General features: G+C 46.9%; 1 protein-coding gene across 2 annotated transcripts in view; it reads right to left on the reverse strand.

The window, feature by feature from the left end:
- The window catches only part of ALPK2 (alpha kinase 2), a 118,434-nt gene that overhangs the window by 39,548 nt on the left and 56,418 nt on the right, over nucleotides 1-22,468 (reverse strand). For both annotated transcript variants that reach the window (XM_079108659.1, XM_079108658.1), the window contains 2 exons: nucleotides 3,883-7,249; nucleotides 730-877 (listed from right to left, as the gene is read on the reverse strand). In XM_079108659.1, coding sequence (XP_078964785.1) covers nucleotides 730-877; nucleotides 3,883-7,249 — 3,515 coding nt within the window. The remainder of the gene's footprint in view (nucleotides 1-729; nucleotides 878-3,882; nucleotides 7,250-22,468) is intronic.

A 22,468-nucleotide genomic window follows, 5' to 3' on the forward strand; every position in this document is an offset into this window, starting at 1 on the left:
GAAAGGGATGTGAACCCCTCCGGTGACTCAAGGGCTGACCTGGGGCCTCCTGGAGCAGAAACCGGCTTCTGCAGGTTGTTGAGTTATGCTGGTTTCATGGAGCCAGGTGAGTTGTGTCTAGAAGGCACCCAAGGGAGCCTGAGTTCCTGGGTTCCACTGAACAAGCATCAACTGCCAAGAACACCAGGTGTTCGTGGCAAGGACCCTCACTCACCTCTTCCTCAGTCTCCTCTCCTGCACGATCCTAGGGACCCAGAAATAAAACTGGTCTTCCCACCTGGTTGCCTGTCATCCTTGGTAGCTGTTACTTTTCTATAAATTCATGGAAATTTTTGTTTTGATTCACTTTTGTCAGATTAATGGGAATTTATGAAACAGAAACACCCATTAGCAAAATTCACAGCCATACAGAAAAGAGCTCTTTAGCCGTAAGACCACAGAGCCTCAGTCTAGAATATTAACATATTTCCTGATTTTATAACTATAATGAAAGATCCCTTGACTTCCTAAGAACACAGAGTTCAAGGGTGGCAGAGCCCAAAAGAACGCGGTCTGCCACGTCCCCTGATCAGGCACCTGTACGCCATTCCTACTCTTCTTGGAGTTATGGCCACGGGATCTCTATTTCTGTTTCCTTTTCACTTCCTGTAGTTTATGGTTTTCTTTTACAACTACACTCAGAAATAAGCATGTAACAACTGTGAAAAGCACCCCGATCAAATATCCTACCTTCTCTGGACTTGAGCTATTGACTTTGAATCTTTTGTCCACCAGATGGTAGAATCTTCATGAACCTCTGCAAACTGGCAGCTTAATTTTACATTTCCAGGGTGGTCAGGAAACATCTCCGCTTGGATCTTTTTCAGTAATACTGGAGCTAGAAACAAGAGAAGTGCAGATCAGTGTGTGCAGAAGACTTTCCCATTGCATTTAATTAATTCTCACAATTCTGGGAGACAGGAAGAACACCCCCAATTTATGAATGAGGAAAATGAGGGACAGGTGGTGTGGCTTGATTGAACATAAACCGTAGGAAGTGAGACTATCGCTCTGACGGGAAACTTCTATATTCATTACTTAAAACTCCTTGGGTGAAGTCTGTAGGGTCCTCTGTGAGATAGAACTTGAGATTTTTTTTTTAAATAAAAGGGTGGAAGCAACCTCATCTATAGGACCTGGGTCAAATAAAGATGCTTTTAAATAATTACCAGGTGATCCAGGCAAAAATTAGAACTGAAGATTAGGGAGTAGAATAAAATCTAGACTATTCAGATAACTGCAGTTAAGTCTCCAAATGTAAAAGACAATTCAACAATAAATTATTTGTTGAAAAATTTCTCATTTTTCTTCCCCCCTCCCCCCATCACAGTTGTCTTTGCGAAAGATGGAGTGGACTGGAGTAATGTTGACATCACTCTCATGCTCAAAGGAGGTGTCTGGCTGAATGAAACAGGAACCAAAAGGAAACGATTTCAGGGGCTGGCATGAGACCTTTAAATATCACCTTTTATTTTTATTGGTGGTGAGCACAGAGCCAGACCAGCAAATGTGTAATTAGTGAGGGAAGCCACTGGGGGGCAGCATAGACACTAGAACTGGATGAGGCAGAGTCAGCTCTGCGAGATGATGGAACATGTGATGTTTATTAAAATCCAAGTTCCATAACTCTGTAGCTTCGGTAACAAACATTATATAATCCAAAGGCAAGCCAAAAGTACCCCTCTGGAGGCATCATTTACTCTTGTTGCCTCAAATTCCACTTCAGTGACATAGTGATGTGTTAAAGGGGCTTCCCATTTTTCCTGGGCCCCTGCAGACCCTTGGCTAGGAGAATGCATATTTCAAATCTAACTATGTGCCCAGGAAGTAGTAATGGTTGGGTAACAAATCCCTCAACCAGAGAGTAGCTAAGACTACTAACAACATTACTGGAGCCAAGTGCGCCATCATCAGGAGAGAAAATCACGCCCTTACTAATGGCAAACCTCAATTTGGTCCATTGGGCTCTACAGCTCCTGCCCAAACTGAGACTGTTCCAGTGCACAGCCTCAGATGCTAGACACAGGTTTTGACCAACCCACCTGTCCCTGGACCACATCCTTGAAGGCCCTTCAGTGTGGTGGCAGTCTTCCTGGGCCATCTGGGGACACCTACACGTTTTGTTTTTAATATTTTTAATATTTTGTTTTAGTTGTAGGTGAACACGGTACCTTTATTTTATTTTTATGTGGTGCTGAGGATTGAACCCAGGGCCTCACGCATCCTAGGTGAGCGCTCTGCCCCTGGGCCACAACCCCAGCCTGACACCTACATGTTCTGAAGGCTGTTGTAAGTACTGAAGACCAAGGAAGTTGGAGGGTGGAGAGAAGGGCCTTAAATGGGTGCAGAACTGAATGATGGGTTCTGGAAGATCAGAAACTGGCTCTGCAAGGAGCTTGGGGCCTCAGGAAGGATCTGTTTGTGTGAGAGAAAAGTAGCCATGAAGCCAAATGAGTGCAGAGGAGACCCAGGATGATGCTCGTTTATCAAGTGTTGAGAGAAGACCGCACAGAAGTCCTCTGGTGGACGAGGCTTCCACTGGCTGAGGATGCCATGAAAAGATTCCTCGGCCTTTGCTTTCTTTCTATCAGAATCATCCAAGTCCCTCCCCACCCCACTCCACACACACACTTCCAACTCCTGACCACCAGGTCACTGGTGGGGGGCCCTGAACCTGGGCTGCCCTGTCGGCAGCCCTCGGTGCTTGGGGCAGCAGTGCTGGGCTCAACCTCTTCCACAGCAGTGGCTCTCGCCATCGCCCCTGCTTCCACAGGCAACTTGAATAATTGTGGACAAGAATCCCAATTAAATTGTTTCTCTCTGGGCTGAAACCACTTCTGAGATTTTTTTTTAAAGTATGGCTCCTTTCCATATGTTTAAAAACATGGACTAGTAACCTGTTGGAGACCCCTCTCTTCAGAAGGCAGTTTCGTCTACCATCCTTTCAGAACCCTGTCTGATGAGGCCTGGGAAGGAGAAGCTCCGGCCTCGGGGTCAGAGGACCCAGGTGGAGTGAGGACAGAATTTCTCCTCCAAGTCCCCGGGGCCAGAGCTCTGCTCTGGTGTACTTGTGCTCTCGCTGTCTGCACTATTTTCCCTCCTGACTTCTGCACTGAAGTCAGGAGAAGCACTGAAAAAAAGGGGGACAGTTTCTGGCTCTGGAATGGAATTTGGGGCTGAAGTGATTCTGTAACTGCAATTACAAGGGCTTTTAAGGCTCAAGTGGCTTGAAATCTGGAACTCAGCTGTCAGAGGAGGTTAAGTTCACAGAATGGGAGGGAAAGTTGGAAAGAAATTTTATACTCGAATTTGGAAGAAAACCAAGGTTAAGTTAAGCCATTTTTAATGAACATCAATGGTTAAAGAGGAGAATCCCAAATTGTATTGGAATATTTCTTTCTATATATCCTGCTGTGTTCTTTTTAATTACACTAATTAGCTACATTGTTTATCTTTTTAAATATTTTTAAAGGCTAATTAAATAGAAAGGATCGTAATCACACTCCCTTTCCCAGCCCTTCTCAGGTGACACCCTGCCCCCATCTCCTGGGGACTTGGTAGAAGGGCAAATTCTCAAGCCCACCTCCCCACGAATGCTGGATCAGAACTCTGGAGTGGGACCAGGAAATCTGGGTTGTAACAAGTCCTCCAGTGATCCTGATGCCTGATCCTCAAGTTTGAGACCCACAGGCCTGCGTCCCAAGCCACTTGGCCACCCCACAGTATCACCGGCCACCTGGTGGATGCTGATCTGAATTGCTAAGGGCTCAAGGGAACTTAGGAACTTCACACCTCATTTTACAAACCCAAACTTCAACAATGATGACAGCCACGGAGCCTCACCTTTTCCTTCTCTTTTGCAAGCTACCTTTTTCAGGTCTTTTTTCTCATCTGGGCATGATAAGGATTTTTCGAGCTTAGGGATCTTTTTAAGGAGACTCGAGCTCTTTCTGACATTTTCCTTCTCTTCCAGTCTCAGCCTCAGGGCTGCCACCCTGGACAGAATTTTCTTTTTCACTCCCTCAGCTAAATGTCCACTGCCTGAGGTTTCCTGCTGCTTCCTGGCCTCCTCCAATGTGGCCACTGCTGGATGGGCCCCTGGTAATTTGCCAGTCTGGGCAGCCACACGACTGGGCTTCTTCACCCCTGTCTTCTCTCTGCCCAGGGTGGAACCCTTCGGCCACAGGTCCTGCAGGAACTCAGAAGTGGTCTCTGACTCACATTCTCCGGAAATGAAAGCCAGAGTCATTTGTGGGGAGCCAGAAGAGCTCGGGGGCTTGGTTTCCCCAATTTGAGGCTCTTCTATTTTCAGTTCCTCAATCCTATGGCTTAGTGAAGAGTGAGAGATGGTTCCTTCAGGAGATGAAGCGCAAGGCGACGGAGCAAGATCACTGGAGGAGGGCACGCGTTTCCCACCCTTATGCTCCAAAGTTCCCCTTTCCTTTGAGTCAGAAAATACATACTGATGGTTTCTGGGTTCAACATCATCAATCCTAGGTCCTTCATAAACTGTGGAGTTGTAAGCATCAACCTCAACAGGTGCATGAGTCATTGAAAGATAACCAGAAAGAGGTGAAGTTGAGAAAATAAATTTGGCTGTGTCCTTTTGCCCTTGTTCTGCCTCCCCTGAGGTTCTGCCACTTCCCTCTTGCACTGGGCTTACCCTGCATGCAATGGGAATTCTTTGACCACCTTCTTCACCTGGCCAGGTGGCAGGTTGGTCTTGCACTTCTGCCTGGTTGTATTGACTTGGTTTGACTTCTTCTCTCTCCCTGTCTGCTTGGTCTTGGTTGATTCTGTTTTTGCTTGGAATGGTTTCCCCACTGTCTTGGGGATATGGAACTTGCAGAATGGTAGGTTGGACATCCACTCTCTGGCCCAAGTTTCCATCAGCTGATGTAGTCCCCTCTCTGATGACCCCTAGTGGGGATTCAGAAGGTTCTGGTTGCTCTGCCCTGGAGTGCTCCACCACACCTGCCCTGTCATCAATAGGATCTACAGAGGACTCTAGGATGTTAGGGGAGAACAGAAACTGTTTAAAGAAGGCAGGGGGATCCACCTTGAGCTGGTCTTCCTCCTGGTCTTTACTCACATGGTTAGCATCTTTCATCCAGCCAGTCTCTGAAGCTTCTGGTAGTGACTCTGCGACGCGGAGTTCCTTTTCGTCAATAGGGTCCACAGACGACTCCAGAAGTCTCGGTGGGCTCAAGTCCCAGGAAGGAGGAGTTCTCCCGTGTCCCCTGCCGACTGGTGCTTCACCTTCACAGGTTTTCCTCCTGTTGACCAGAGCTGGGGCTGTCTCAGCCTGAGGACCCTGAGCCCATGCTGCTATCCCCAGCAGGCCTGCCTCAGAGACAGCAGCTTCAGATAAAGTCCAGGCCTTGTCAGGGGCTAGGGAACCAGCTTCTGCCTCCCTGTTCTCAGGGTCTGTCCCTTGTCTTGGTGGCCAAACTTCAGAAACAGAAGCCTCTAGGGTTATAATCCTCAACTTGGCTCCTGTTCCCCAGTTTCCTAGCGCAGACGGCTCCTGCAGTGTTTCAGGAACAGTTGGAATAGTGCTCAGAGCCGGACTACCTGCTTCCACCATCACGGAGACACTGCTCCCCAGGTCTGAGCTGCACCTTCTTTCTTCCCTGGACTTCGCTGGAGAGTGTTCCCAGAGCCCCAGGCTGGCCTCCTCTTGTGCAGCAGGTGTAGGGGGCAAACTCTCTTGGAAATCATCTGCTGAAAGAAAACCCTGACAGGATGGGCTCTCCAGCTGGATTCTCCGCTTTGTTTCACTTCCTTTTTCTTGGAAATCTTCTTCAAGGCTCCTAATGTCTGCTCTGTCCATGGACTGACTCATAGGTCTAGAGTGATTATCAACCTGAAGATGGAAAATGTTACAGGAACCCTCTCCCTCAGGGGCTGGGGGAACATGACCAGGAACTTCTGGAACACTGAGGGCCAGGCAAGGTGAATCTTTTGTACATTCAGTTGTGGAACCACCAAAAAGATGCCCCAACTGTCCGTTGGAAGGAAATTTAAAAACATTCTCATCTGGTGCTTCAGGTGACCCCTCCTTGACACCATCTGCAATGCTGTTCTCGGAAATTGAAGCAACTTGGCACTCGGCTGGGTGGACTTCAGTGACAACAGCAATAATTGATTTGTCCCCAATCTCCCTGGCCATCTGAGGACCCTCAACATTAGCAGTCAATGCCTTTGATGTCTCCTGCCAGAGCCTCAGGATTGAACCATGATTGACTGGTGGATCAATGGTGACTGGGACAGTGGGGCTCTGGTCACCTCCTTCTTTAAAGTGCAGTAAAGTGTTATCCTCAGAAGAAAGGCAGTGTGTCTCCCCACACCCTCCCAAGCTGAGGGGGATCGGGCTCTTCTGGCCAGCTTGTGCTGTGGAGGACAAGATGCAGGAGGAATTCTCTACCTCAGCCTGATGTCCCCCTGCAGCACCTTCATTGGCCTCCTGTGACATGTTCCAGGTGACAGTACTGATGGAAAGAGGGGACACAGCTGTGTTTTTGTCCTTGCTGTATTCACATGTAGACTGTGGAGGCTCAGAACCTCGTGTTTGTAAAAGAACTGCCAGTGTCTTGTCATCAGAAGGACATAAATTATGTACTTTGCTTTGACCTTCTGTCAGCTCATAGTCCATGCAGCAGATTTCTTGAGGCAAATATTTATCAGCTGGTGCCCCAACAGGTGAATCCATGGTATCATAACACATTCCTTGGTCACTGAATCCAAAACACTCTGTCACACATGCTGCTTCTTTGCCCCTTGACTCCTTGCACACATTTTCCAAGGTGAGGCTGGTGTCTGTGGAGCCAGGGGAAGCAGCAGAGAGAGACTGCAGCTCCTTGGGCTCCTTGCTGTCGGCACTGGCATCCCAGGGGAGAGGTGCTAAGGGTGCAGCCAGGGACATCTTTCCAGCATTAGCTTCCTGGGTATTCTGCTCATGTTCTTCATCTGCCCCAGAACTGCCAGGTGTGTGGCCCTCTCTGCCTGGTTCTTCCTCCTGCCGTGGGCCCTGAGCATGACCTCCTTCTAGGTATTGGGCCAAAGATGCATTTTCCTTGTTGATCCCCCATAAGTTGGAGAAGGAATCCGTTGTGGTCCCGGTGAATGAAGACTCCTTCCCAGTAGGCTCTGGGAAAGCTGGTGTCTGGCTGAGAGAGCTTCTCTCCCTGGCCGTTTCCTGATTTTGCCCCTGGGAAGATGAAAAGTGGCATTAATAGAATTGTTCCTGGGAAAGGCCACAGCAGGACATAACTGCAGTCCTGAGTGTCAATCCTCGATGACTGTAATAATGGACACCAGGAGCAGGAGTAACTGAAATCTGAACATTAATCCCCAAACTCACTCTAGCTCTTAGAGACTCCCTGGCAAAATACAAATCTAAGCAATTCTATGTTCCACAGGACCCTTGCCCAAATCACCATTATAAACAAAAAGCTACCCGATAATCATCATTTACTGAATTATTTTTCTCTTTCTCTGAGGAAGAGATGGAAATAAATTGAATGCTAACAATTTTACTCTAATAAGTCACAACATGAACTGTGTGCAGCTTTCTAGAAAGATGAATTTCACATAACCATTACAAAGGAAATACACAGTACTTGCAAAGTAGCAATGAGCAATCTTTGTCCCCCAAATATGACAGTTTTCTAGTTAATAATGTTACTAAAGAACAGAGAGTCCTGTCCTTTGCGCTCACCTCTAAAGAAGTAATGGAGTTGTGATTGGCTATCAGCACTGCCAATCAGCTTTTGCCACAGAGAAGGTTATAAAAATCCTGATGTACCTCCCAGACTTTGGAACAGAGGCCCTGTGGCCTTTGGTAAACCAGCCTCCACAAGTAGGTGATTCAGGACTGCCTAGGTTGTTGAGAAAGGGAAAGGGAAAGGAGGAGGGAAGGTGGACGGAAAAAGAACTCTCACAATCTGAGGACCATCATGGCACGGTCTGAATGTTGTAGATTTGGAATACTGTTTGAGGAAGCAGCAAACTGACTATATCCTTGTCATTTGAAACATTCAGCCCGTTGATTATTTCAAAACAAAAGAAAAGTATGTTCAGCCATGGAGAAGGGAAATAATGCTAATTCTTGGCACACAGCAACTCCATCTTTGCCCCCCAGGTCTCCTGCTTTGGGGAGCCCCATTCAAATGTACAGAGAACAAAAGACCGGCCTTAGAGAGGAGAGAGCGGAAGAGGCCAGCCACCCTCCCAGATTCCGACCAGGCAGAACTGAGAGACTCAGGTGTGCAGGGAGCCCCAGAGTCTTGAGGCTTATTTCCATAGCTCCCACACAAGGGGTCTTCCTGCATGGCCAGCAATCCCTGCACCTACTGCCAGCAGGAAGCAGCACGTCAGCCTAATGGCACCTCTCTCTCCCCATGCTGCTTGCCACCTGCCCGTCGCTCATCCTATTCTCTTCTTAAGCTACGATGAGATTAATTTAACTCCAGATTTTGTTGGCATAAAATTGCTAACAGAACAAGAAGAAATTCATTATGCACTCCACAAGGGTTCCATTTTATGTAGTATCCAAGGTTCATTTCAGGGACTAGTGCACAGTAGGTGCTTAGTCAGTATTTTTTTGAAAAAAGGAATAAATGAACGAAGCATGCACCAGGTCACCCATTAAACCTCTATGTTTGAAAGAGTTTCAACTTTCATCTTCTCCTAACTTTGGAACAGTCCTATTTTAAAGGAGACTTCTAACCAGAAGCACCCCTGGCTCAAATTCTGGTGTTTCTGAAAAGAAAAAAATCACATTTATTTTCTTTCTAAATTCTTTCTTCTTCCTCCTCTTATTAACACGGAGAAGGAAAAACAAGAAAGATAATTTTGGGGAAGTAAGAAACAAGACCTTTATAAAGTATCAAAGAGTTCAATGACATATGAAATAGTACTTGCAAAGTAGGAATAAGCAACCTTTGTCCTCAACGTGGTCCTCTCCATACCTGATCACCTATAACATGTAGAGAGAGTGTTCTTTTCATTTGCTATTTTGGTTTAGATTTTGTATAATGAGCTATAGCACAGACATATCAAATCATTAAGCAGAGAAGGGTGGGGAGCTTTCTGGGATTGAGATGTGGACAGAGACCAGCCAGTCAAATACCCTACCGCTCCTCTCAGGCCTTTTTATTCTGCCTGAATCTGCCCCACCTATGTCAGTCCTTTATTTTAGGGTCTTGCTATGGTCACAGTATCATCAGTACCAATAGAAATTCATAGAGTCACTGCCAGGTAGAGAATTCTCCATCAGGCACCAGGCAACTTGTTTTCAAAGGCTCCACTTAAAAGACTACTTTCTGGGATTGTACCTTTATTCTTACTTACTCATTATTGATGATTAGTATATCAACAGAGAAATAGGCTGATTCATAGAAGAGAGAAACACAGGGCAATTAAGTTCTGATTAGGATGAATTTGGTCACAACACTACATTATCATAACATCATGCCTTGATTTAGAAAAGTCATATTCCTATTGTGGTTTATTCTCTCTTTCCTACTCTTGCTTTTAAGGTGAACATCCTTAAAAATACCCTAGTGAAGGCCCACACGTTCAGACACAGGATGAGTGCTTGGCAGTGTAAATTCATGCATTCCACATGTCGTGAGGATCTGTCAGATGCCAGGCACTGTTCTAAGTCCTTGGGACACCAAAGATGGCTGACCTTTGGGAGGTAGGTTCAAGCAACAAACCATAAGGTGAGTCCAACAGTTGATGTGAAATCCCATAAATCTGACTTTAACCGATGAGGTGCTTTCACAATGGAACCTTCAGTAGCCCAGTTCCTACTCCCCAAGGCTTACGGTACCAGTTCTGAGAGCAGACTCCTCATCTCAGTCAGAAGCCAGCTCAGAGGCAGAGAGAAACCTCAGGCTCACACCTTTCCAGTGAGTCAGACCTTTCTCACAGGAGTAGGGCTCTCAGTCTAACCACGATGGAGCTCTAGCAAATGGCATGCCTGCTGCTCAGCTGCTCTTACTGCGAAGAGAGTGGTGAGACTCAGTGGGGCTCAGGAGGGCTTGTTATATAGGAAAATTGTTCTCACTGAGGTAAAAAGGAGTGTTTGGGGCTCTAGGAGAAAGTTTACTGTCATGTGTGGTGTGTGGCCTGGGAGAACTGGCAACCTGGATTTGTAGCCCAGCTTAGTCCACTACAGCATGCACAACCCCAGGTGATCTCTCTCTAACCTCCCTGACCCTTTGTCTCCTCGTCTAAGGCTAACCACATGCACGTCAGCACCATCCTGTCAAGTCCCTGGTATACTGCCTGGTGCCCGGAAGGCACCCACTGACATTGGTTTCCTTGTTCTCTGTGAAAAGGAAGTAGCAGCTAAGGCAAAGAGGAAATTGAGCAGTCCCGATGAGTACAACCCTGAGCTGCAGGCTTTACGAGGGCTTTCTCATTTGTTCTGAAAAATAAATCTGAAATAAAGATGCCGCATGCCTCTTTACTGAGAAGGTGAATAGCCTGGCTCCAATCAGGAGGTAGAAACACAGTAGGTGTAATAAGGAGAGTTAAATGTAAATAAGTGGTAACCGTGATGGAAGACACTATAAAATATAAGGACACTCTCTGGTACCCTTCCATGAGGGAAAGTCACAGAGGACAGACTTGAACGGGTTTAGTCCTAGTTGGAGAAGGTATGGCTAGGTCAACAGATAGCAGAGAAGTTCACTGGTTTATCCAGACCAGAGCTTGTCTGGAGTTGCTGGGCAATCAACAGAGGACCCTTCCAAATGAAGGCAGGGACCAAGTGGCTCCATTCAGTGACATGGCATTCAGAGGAGTCTGAGCACTGAGGGGGCAGAGGCTGGGTCCTCAGACCATGTGTGATGGGGTGGAATTTTGCAGAGGGAACAAGAATTCCATGTGTGGCAGGCCTCTGGTGGCCATGTGTGGACCACCTGGGGGCTTGTGGAAGGAGTCCAGGTGTCGGAACAGGCAGGAGACTGTCAGGGTCATGCCAGGCACTAACTTCCAGATAAAGAAGGTTGCAGAAAGGTGGTCACTAAGCTGAGGCTACAAGTTACGGATGGACCACATTCTGGGCTTGGAGCCTGAGCAGACTCCAGGGATGACCACACACCCGTCTCTTCAGTGTCACCAACACTGAAATTACAGGAATCCTCTTCCTCCTGCAGTGTCCTTCCAACACTTTCAAAGAGAAAAATGGAGTTCTTTTACCATGGAACACATATGCAGGATGGAGTCAGAGCTGAGAATGCCAAGGGAAGTCAGCGATGTCCAGGGACTGGAAATCTCCCTGGGGGCCCACGGGCAACAACAGAGCCACTTCTGTCTGGCTACAAAGACCTTTCCTCCCTACTCCCCACACTTTCCTGTCTTCTTTTGTAATTTTGGGGATCAAACCCAAAGCCTTGCATAAGCTAAGCAAATGCTCTACCAATATACTACACTCTCAACCCCAAACCCAGCTTTTCGAATCAGAGAAGTTAGAACAAGCCCCACCCCACCAAAGACCAGGAACTCCCCCAAACCTAAGTCCAGAACTTATGAGCTCCAAGGCACTTTGAGTGTAAGACTCCAATGCTCCTCCTTGCACATAACATGACCATCTGTTGATTTGTCTGCTTTCCCAAAGGTTCTAAAGGCAGGGACTCTTGTTATTCACTTCACAGTGTCCAAAAGTTTAGTGCATAGAAGGAATCAAATCACTTCATTGAGTGAAAAAAACAATGTATGACTACAAGGGGAGATAATGTAAACTGTTTTCTGTTGCTATAATGAAATATCTGAGACCAAGTAACTTATAAAGAAAGAAGGTTATTTGGCTCACAGTTCTGGAGGCTAGGAAGTCTAAGAGCATGACTACAGCATCTGCTTGGCATCTGGTGATGGCCTTATTGCTGCATCATGACATGGCAGAGGGCATCTCATGCAAGATGTGATGGCACAGGTCTGTCTTCCTCCCTTATAAAGTCACTGATGCCATCAGGGGATCCCATCCTCATGACCTCACATACCTCCCAGTGGCTCCACCCCCGATGTCACTAACAAATGAATTTAGGGATTAAGTTTGTGACACATGAACTTTGGAACTTTGGGAAGAAACTTCAAAACCATAACAGATGCGGATATTATAGGTGCCTTGTCTAACGCCTCCTTTTTCCTTTAGTCAAAATGCGATGCCTGATGCTTCATCTTACTCCAGTCCTGGGGGAACCAGCACAAGAAGGAAACGCAATCGCACTTACTGGCAGGGCAGAGAGAAGGAAATTGGGGGTTCGTGGGCATCATCAGGCGCTAAACTGACACAAGATCTCCTCCCCTAGACTCCTTGTGAACAATTTAGGCCCCATGATTTAGGCCACTATGACTTAGTTATTTTGTGAACCAGAGCTAATATCCTCCTAATGGATAAAACAAACTCATCACTAAGGAGTGAGGAAAGCAGCATGTGAGGCCACCCTCCGGGCCCACTGAGCAGCCCATGGTAGGAATTATGTGGGGGACAGTGTCACAACGAGCAAGGGGCGTGGCTCCTGGGAAGGGAGCTCAAGGGCTCAGTGAAGATGCCAAGGGATCAAAAGGGCCTGAGGCAAGGTGAACTTGAAGTAGAGTCAGGGCGGGGGAAATGGCGAAATATGAGAAGATGGATCACCAAAGGAGAGAGGCCTTGGTCCTAAAGGCCAAATACAGCCACCCAGGGCCAGGGTGGTGAAGCCACTTGGAGCTTAGCTTCGGCTGGGCAATGCTTCTGATGCCAACCTGCCCTACTATAGGAGGATTTTTTCCTTCAACTCCCTTTTCTTAGGGTTCTTTTAATGTTCTTTCCTCCTTTTCTGGATGAAGTCCAAAAAGCACAGTTTTTCACAGCTGTCTTCACATCATCCATTTCCTCCTATGGTTCCAGGAATCTTTAAATGATAACTTCCTCTGTCCCCAGTCATCCTGGGCTGCTGTGGCCTCGCCCACAGATAACCTTTCCTAAGTATCTGCTGAGCCTTCAGGGCAAGCACAGCGTCACTTGGTCATCCGTCATTCGATAGATCAAATCCATACCACCTGGGGTTGCAAAACTAAAAATAGACAGCCCGGTCCCCAGCCAGAGAGAGCTTAAAGGCAAACTGGAATATTTCAAGAACTTGAGTTTATTTTTAGGAGTTGCCTGGTTGCACAGAAAGAAACTTCGCTTTGTTAAAATAACACATCATGAAGTGGAGCACTGCGTCTGATTTGCTAGTCACCCGAAGTCCCCCGTGCTCACGCGGACTCCCAACACTCCTGTCGTTTGAACAGCGTGCCTTTATTCCATTCCCTTCTGGGAGACAAGAAATCTCCAATCAACTGGTTGTTATAATCCTGTCTTGATTTCCAGGGAAAGTCTTAGAGTTTGGGAAATACCCTGTTGAAGTGTTAGGCGAGAATATGGTTTCCAGAACTCCACCCTCCCGAGGGTGAAGGGGCTCTGCATGTGCAGTGGGGTCTTTGCCTGGTAATGTGGTGTGAAGGGAAGGGCCCCAGCATCAGAGCCAGGAGCTTCCTGTGTTCACGGTGCATCTCGCATGGCCTGAGTCTCGAAAGAGCTAATGCTCTGAGCACTCAGCCCTGGGAGCCCTCAACACGAGGTGGGCGCTGTGGTTTACACACCTGATTCAGTTCATGTTTGTCAATGGCATTAACATGGAGGACTTCTTGGGGCTTTGAATCGTTGGAGAGACATACACCACGGATTCCAACACAGGAGAGGACCAGTTAGTGGCAGACTCTCAAGCACAATGGATCAGAAAAGTCACTCCCTTCCTTTCCTGCACACATCTAGGTTTTCCTGCATGGGGAGGTGAAAGAGAGAGTTCTTATTCCCACAAAGTGCAACTGGGAGACTTGCGAAGAGAGGAAAACCCAGGGCTGTGAATTCCACTGGGCCTTTCTGAAGAGTCGAAGGTGTTTTTTTGTTGTGATGGATTCGTTTTGTTTGGTGTTACACTGTCTTGAGACCAGGACTTGGGTGCAGAGGTAAAAATGGACTAAGGCGACGGAAAAAGGATCGAGACTTGGAAAACCTAGTTTTGGTCCTGGATCTGCTGCTACGTGGAAAGTGGCTTTGGAGAAGTCATGAGATCTCTAAGTCTGTTTCCTCCACAGTAAATTAAGAGGACTGGAGAGGACCTTGTGGCCCTCCACAGCTTGGTGTTCCGTAACCTGCTGTCATGTAAACAACACAAACGCTGAAATGGGGCTTAAGCCTCACCCTTCATTTGGAACCAGATTTTCCTTTGATTCGGAAGGTTTCATGATATAATCTTGCCTAGTTACTGTGAGAATTGTTCAGGCAAAGGACACTGCAGGCTGTGTCTGATCCAAGAATGAGCCAATGGGGACCCCAGGGTCAGGCCCCAGGGAGAGACCCCAGCCCCGCCCAGGCTGGAGAGGGAGGACTGCCAGGCGTGCGCCCTCTGGATTCCTGGCTCTTCACCTGCCTCATCTCTTCACTGCTCCTGGCCATACACATTAAGAGCCTCATGGTTGGTAGTCAATGCTGTAGGCATGGGGATCCTGCAGCACTAAGGGGCTCACAGACCTGGTCTGGGCCAATGGAAACCATCACAGCCACAGAATGGAAGACCAGTGGCCATGCGCCCCCAACTTTGCTAACCCTTTGTGAGGTGTGGATCACTTTGAAGAGCTGAGGAAAGGTATGGCTTCTTCTCAGAAGTTTTCCTTTAACATGCACAATGTTGCACATAGTTTCAGGGGACTCCAGACCCTCGTAGGCCCACAGATCCCCTCCTCAGGGCCCGTTGAACCTCAGAATGAACCCCGCTGTCAGCTGTGAACGTGGGGGGAACTGGAGAGGTATTGTTTACTTCCCACAGACTGAAACTTCACTGCAGATTTCAGTCTGGATAATAAGGGGAAAAATTAAATCGTACTCAGGTTCTAGGAGAATGTTACCAAATCAATATCTCTCTTTATAGTTTCTAGAATTTGTGAGCAAAATCAAAACCAAGGTAGTATCAATTACTGTACCATGGCGACAATAATATCTTGTACAAAGCAAGTTCTTGTAAACATTAGAAACAGGAAATATTTGTCACGGTTACTACACGAGTGCTTTGCCTATTCAGCGTGGGCTTCAAAGCATACAGTAATGATGGCATTCGGTACTTGGAAAATCTGAATGTAAACATAAATATCAGGCAGGTTGCCTGCGCAGATGTTCATTACCAAAGGATGAGGAGAGCACACAGGTGTGGGGCCTGGTATATCCCACAGATCTCCTACAGAAGGATTAGAGGAAAGCTATGGGTCCTTAGGTTTGGTGTTTTTATCAACAGGAAACACCCTGTGGACAGTAGGTTGTAGGAGGGCAGGGGACCCAGCAGGCAGTAATTTTACCTGATTGAATTCAAAGGTAGCTACCTGCAGCAAGAGACAAAATTCCCTGGCTATTGAGAACCACAAGAGGGAAGACAGGATTAGTCTTGTTCAACTTGGGGCAAAACACATAGTAGGTGCTCCAAAATTATGTCAAGTAAGTGAGTAGCCATCCAAACTGAGGTTGGCCCATCATCCCTCCAACAACAGATGCAGGAAGGTGTGGCCTCTTTAATCCGGCATTTCTCTCGCTCTTTCTCTCTGTTGAAACGTTGTTTTCCTACCTGGAAAAGATGCCAGGGTCCCGTGCTTTGGTTAATATATCATTTCTATAGAACTGTTCCTTACAAATAGCTTGGCGTCTGGTTGTCCTGGTTTTTGTTGGTCTAAGCCAAAGCCATATGTTCTCTTTTGAGTAGAGAAACATCTTTCTTATTTTCTGAAGCCCCATGACCCATTGAGGTTTCCAACATATCCCGCCCAGAGGACACGAGCACAACTGCACCAAGGCTAGCAGGGCACCGGGCACAGAGGTGGCAATGTCCTATTTACCTGGGCACAGAGTTGTAAAACTACAATGTGCAACTCCAGGGTTCAGTTTAAGACACCTTTACTTCTTTCAAGGCAAAGGATGAGAAGTGGAGACAACCATGGAGGAGAGGAAACTAAAAACTCAGGAATCCCTTTGGAAGGATCCATCAAAAGAAAGTTTCCCCTTGCAGATGGAAAGAAAAGTGATTCACAAAGAAGATTCTGGGAAACTGACATTGGTAGGGAAATGCTCCGAACAGAGGAAGATGGAAATGTCTGGGATTCAGTGTGGTGGCTTGAGCTCAGAAGGCCAAAAGGTACTGAGCTGCTATTTGCATGTGAGGCCTTGAACACTCACTTGCATTATTTCTCAGAGGTGTGAGTAAATGCAGTTTCTTTGTCTTTGGAGTTGATCTTGTTCTCCTTCAAGCCTCACCAGTCCATCACATGCAGAGGTTTGGTGAATGAGCAGAGAATAACACAATTTTCTCTCTGATTAAACCTGCTTTTGATCCAATCCCTGGGCATCCTTAGGGAATACTTATATACTTATAGTTCTGCTTCTCTTGTCCCACATGGGTAGGCCGGGGGGTGGTGAGCTCCTGTGGCCTAACACGAACTACCCCTGAACCACAGTTCCCCTTAGCTGTCTCTAACACTATTGTGCCGTCAGGTAAATGAAGCCGGACCAAGTACCCCTCAGGCCCTGACTCTGTCAGCTGCCTCCTCCCTACATCTCCAAGGAGGCAGAGGGAGCCCACTTGTCCACATTCTCTCACTCTTCTTATATGATCACGCAGAGATTAAAAAAAAAAAAAGAAGAAATCTAGAATACTCCCCTCTCAACAAAGTTCAATTTTAAAGACTGTTGCCCTGCTTAAACAGAAGCAAAAAAAAAAAAAAAAACTCTTTCTTTTCATCTGTTTTCTCTTCAGTATAACTCCAACTTCATCCCTCCCCAAACAATCCCACGGTCAACTCTATCCCATACCACCCCACCCCTGTACACCCCCATCACCCTTTCCATCTCCCCCCTGCAGTTACCTCAGTGTCTAGAGACGCTTTGAAAGAGGGTCCTAAAGGCAGAAATGGAAAATTATTATTTTTCTGCTAATTCCCTCTATCGTTTATGTACCGTTGTCAACCGTTTGTGTTCTCTAGGACTTCATTCAGTAACTACCGACCGCAAACATGGGTTGACTTGAAACATTATGTATTTATTCTCTCCATTTTGGAGGCTATCAGTGTAAAATGAAGGTGTCCTCAGGGCCTTTCTCCCTCTGAAAGTGCTAGGGGAGGATCTTATGCCCCTTCCAGCTTCTGAAGGCTCCCAGCAGGGTTGGCTACTCCCTGACCTGTCACTCCAAACTCTGCCCCATCTTTATGTGGCCATTTTCCCTCCATGTCTCTTTGTGGGTCCTCTCCTTTTCTTATAAGGACATCACTCACTGACTTTTGGGCCCACTGCAGATCATTATAACCTCATCTTAACTAACTGTAACCTGAGACTTTATTATTAAATGAGATCACATTTTAAGGTTTGAGGTGGACATCAATTTTGAGACACGATTTGACCCACTACTTTTCTTTTCCCAGCCTGCCTACCATACCCTGAAACCCCCCAATCCCAGCTCCATTTTGGTGGGAACACTCTGTAGTGAAGCTTTCTTACTTGATTGGGTGGTATGGAATCGAGAATAGAAAGGTCTAGAATGATATTCTAACAGCAAAGCAATTACGGGGTGCCTGGCTTGTATGTAAACAAAGCCTGTCTTGAGTAGAATTCAGACTAGCTGGAGTCTGCCGCTTGTCACCATCTTGTCACTAACACAGCCCTCCAGACACTGTAATCAGTGCCAGCCACTTTAGAATGTTTTTATTAAGACCAGTCCATGACCGAGTTGGATGTTCCCCATCTGGTATGGAGAGGCAGTGACGGGGGCGGGGGGTTTCCTTATGCTTGTTGTAAGATTCAGACCCTGAGCCAGAACTCTAAGGATGAAGGGGTAAGTGGTTCTCATGATGGTTATTCTCCCACTCGACCCCACCAGTTTAATGGTAAATGTGAAAGCACTTGTTTTTAAACCATTGGTTTAAAAAAAAAATGTCCCAAATCTCAAGACAGTATCAAAATACCTGTGCTGACTCAGAAAGATAATTTTTCAAGCATAAGCAGAAAGGGGAACTTACAGAATTTGCAAGTTTACCTCCTGCCCCACCTCTCACCCCCTCTCCAAGTCTGCAAGTGCGGTGGCGGCAGTAAATTGGAGGGGGTGGGGGAATATGGCTTTTCATGTTTCTATCTTGCCTCTTAAACTAGATTTAGTTCAGTGCAACAAATATTGATAGGCACGGTGTTTGTTCTGGGCCTTCAAAGATGAACCAACCCCAGCATCTGTTTCCGGGTAACGCACAGAGTAATATCCCAGCTGGGCAAACAAATGACTCTATTACAGAGTAAAGTTTGACGTAGAGATAGAAATACCATGACTTGGGAGAAATCATTCTAATTCAGGGAGAAGAGAAGGGTAACAGAAAATGCTGTCCATACACTTACATTTAACCATTACTCCATTCCTTTATTCAACAGGTACTTGTTGAAAGCCCTCTGTGTCCCAGGATCCTAGTTTCTGAGAAAAGAACATTACCAGCTGAAGTCTCTGTCTTCTAGGAACTTACATTCTGTACAGGGAAGAGGTCAAGACTTAGGGTCAGCAGATGTTCTATGAGGAGAGAAAGTCATGAGGGAAATCATGATCTAGAAGGGACACTATTGCAATGGTCCAGGTAACCTGATGAAGACTGGGCTACAATGGTAGCTCAAGAGACAGAGAGTGGGTTGAACTGTGTCCTTTCAAAAGACATGTTCAAGTCACAACCCCTGGTATCTGTGAATGTGACCTTATTTGGAAATGGGGTTTTGCAGGTACAATCCCGTTAGGATGAGATCATCCTAGATGAGAGTGGGCCCTGATTCAATGGTATCTTTGTAAGAAGAGGGAAGGAAATATGAACCTAGAGGCACAGAGGGGAGAAGGCCATGTGATGTTGGTGGCAGAGATGGGAGAAATGCAGCTACTAGCCAAGGCACGTCAAGGACTGTCAGCAACCACCAGAAACTAAGAGGGAGGCATGGAATGGCTTCTCCTTCAGAGCAGCAGTCCCTGCCCACACCTTGACTCCAGGCTTCTGATCTTCAGGACGATGAGACAATACCTTTGTTTTATTTGAAGACCCCGGTTTGTGGTAATGTTATGGCAGCCACAGGAATCTAATATAGAGCAGGGAATTCTAATTCCTAGTAGAATTAGAATGACAGGATTTGGTGACTGGTCAGACCTAGGAGGGCTAGGAGTGCATCAAGGACCACTCTCCAGAGTTCCCTCAGATAGGTTCATTGTAAACAGCTCTTTGAGGTACCGGGACTGCCTACCACAGTACTTGATGCACAAAGTAAGTGCGTAGTATACATGCTAGCTTACTGGTCATCTTCGGGGCTGTACAGGAGCCCCTATACAACTTAAACATTTGTATCAAAGTTCCAGGTAGATCTGGGGAAGGTGAAGGAAGTTGCCAGTGTTGCTGGGAGGTGCCAAGTGAGTTCAGAACCTTCAGAACCTAACAGGAGAAAATCTGCTCTCCTGAGTCTCAGCTTGCAGGGGTCTAGGGAAGACTCTAGGCACCCCATTGCTGTGGAACGTGGTGGGGTTCAGAGTTTATTTCACACTCTGTCACCTCAAGCCATATTCTAAACTTTGCTTCTCCTGCCATGATCCCTGGACAGTGACATCTCTGAGTGGGCACTGACCACCAGATATGCAATGCTTTCTCCCTAATAGACTGCCATATGTCCCTAGCCTCTTCTTTTCTTGAGGATCCTGCCTGAGATCCCCAGGAAGAGCGTCTCTACAGTCTCAATTGGTCCTTCAGATCAGTCACAGATCCACAGGCTCTTCTGAGCTCCCTATTCTCAGAAGCTCGAAGTCTTGAAGGATGTGGCCAGACTGAATTGCTGGAACCAGCTCAGCCTGCATGTGGCAGGGTCTGTACGTGCAATCTTAGTACATGCCATACCAAGAGGATGGGTACTTAAAGTATCACAGAAAACCAGAGGTCCAAGAAGATCTGAACAAAATCTAGGCAAGAGGACGTCACAGAGAGAGCCAAATGTCAGATGGGAGCCAGATGTCATCTTCTCTGTTCTGCTTCTCAATTTTCTCCAGCCCCTGCCCGTCTAGATGAAGGTAACTGAGAGAAGAAATTGGGGCACCAGGGAGCAGCTGAGGGGTTGCCTGCTTAGGTTTGAGGCTGCACCTGTTGCTCTGAACTTTGACTTTCCCTAGATTCAAATCTGCTCGGTCTTTTCAAGCCAGTCTCCTGAGTTCCTGGGTCAGGTGAAGAATAAAGCACAGAACAGCGGTAAAGGCCAGGTTCAGAAAGGGGATTAGTATATTCAGTAGCTCCGAACATTCCTGCTTTTCATCAATCTTTGTGCTGCCCAGTGCCAGTCCTCTTGAGGACTCACAGGCAGCAAGACGGCTCCTGTGGAACCACCATGAAGAAATCTGAACTGGCGGAATGGGAGACAGCGAGGCCCTGCTGCAGGCCTGACCCTGCACACCTGTCTTTCCATCCCCTTGTTGTTGAAGGGTGTTACACCATGGTTGCTTTTCCCCTTGACTCTCCTTGTTCTGTCACCATTTAAACAGAAGGTGATACCTCGCAGCCAGGGGAGGTTTTGGAGGGGAGCCAGCTGCGCTCCAAAGTGTCCAGCTCCTGGTCAATTTCAGAGGGACTTAGAGGCTTTTCAGAGCAGTTAGAAGATTCGGAGGCTGCTCTTCTTCCTAAAGTAGCGTCCCTCGTTTTCCAGCTCCTGCTTTGCCTGCCTTTCCATCGCTCATCAGTAGCTGGGGCTACAGGGCATCCTGGGTACTCATGGTGGCCTTCCTCCACACCAGAAGGCCAGTACCCTCAGGGCTGGGATTTGGCATTGCTCATCGTTGCATCCCTGGCACAGAAAGGGGCATAACATTTGGTGTGTGTTAAGGACTTGTTGGGTGATCAGAGGACATGGAAGGAGCATTTCGACCAGAGACAAAGGGAGTCTGACTTTCCCTGATGAGAAAGAGATTACTGGCCTGCGGATGAAGGAGAAGGACAAAGCTGGGATGCCTTTCCTTCCAGCTTCCTGGAGGCTTGTTGCTGGGGTGGCAACAGGACCCCACGGAGGGCACAGCTGCATGGTGTCCTACAAGATGGGACATCAGGCCCCTGGTGCAGCATAGAAAAGGAGGTAGCCAGAAGACCTGAGGTCACCTGGGTCAGGGTCATGGCCACCTCCCAGCAGTGACCTCAGTGGACAAGTAGCACAAGGATAGTGTTGCTACACCCTGTGGAACAAGGGGAGAGGATCTACAAAAATACCCTGTGTGTTTTCTGCAGCCTGCAGCGTGTGACTCGAAATGGCCCTCAGGCAGAGCCATAGTGATCCTTACACCTGAGAGCAGGGCTGGGCTTTATTCCAGTGACTTCTGTCTGCCTTACTGTGCACATGTGCCTATACGATTTCTGTGAATGGCAAGAGTGGACATGGGAACAGAACTGTGTGGTTATGTGTGCTTCACCATATGTGTGAAGCAAATGAAGACCTTTGGACTAGTGGTTCCTTTTGGGGCTGGGTAGAGATGTCAAAGCTGTTTCAAATATAGCAGGAATACGTTATTTGTTTGGCATTTGGTGGCATTTCTCCCCACTCCATAGGCCTGTGATAAGGTCCTACCAGCTTCCTAGTTTCAACCATGTACACCTTGTTCCAGTCACACTGGCCCTTGCCTTCCCCTAAGCCAATTAATACTCTAATATGGGCATTCTTAACTATGACTCATTAAATCGGAAGCTCATCTGTTCAGTAAAAACTGGTTAGGCCAGAACTTCTTTTTATAAATTTTTTCAACAATTACATTCACTGCTAAATGAATTTGGAAGTAGTTAACTTGCATTGGTTTAGAAAACATGTTATAATTCACATTTTCATGATCACAGCAATTAGCTTCGGTTAGTAAGATGGCACTGAAGTTTGAGAATCACATCTGGGTGCCCACAATGGCTAATTTCAAACACTTTTTGGTTAATACAATCTTCTCCTCTTTGTTAATGTGGATTATCACAAAAGATAAGCACTGTGCAATTCAGACTCCTGCCAAGCTGTCTGAAAGAAGGAATTCTCACGTTTACTTTTGAATAGAACCATTTCACCATTATTATCCACTTAGAAAACTGCTACTATAGAGTCTACCTACTGCAGAAAAGTCCTGGGTAACTAAGTAGCGATTGTAGCATTTATTGTCTGGTGGGAAGATACAGGCCAGCCTTGTTGTGCATATTTGCCGAGGATGCAAGGTGCACTGTCAGGGCCCAAAGGACCCCCTTTCCCCCACCCCCACAGTGACTCATTCTGAATGGAGGCCTGAGAAAGGCCCAGCTATTGGTATACAGTCTTAACTATGAAGGCTATAGCTAATTCTTTTTG

Source organism: Sciurus vulgaris (assembly GCF_902686455.1).
Source record: "Sciurus vulgaris genome assembly, chromosome: 13".
NCBI classification, from domain to species: domain Eukaryota; kingdom Metazoa; phylum Chordata; class Mammalia; order Rodentia; family Sciuridae; genus Sciurus; species Sciurus vulgaris.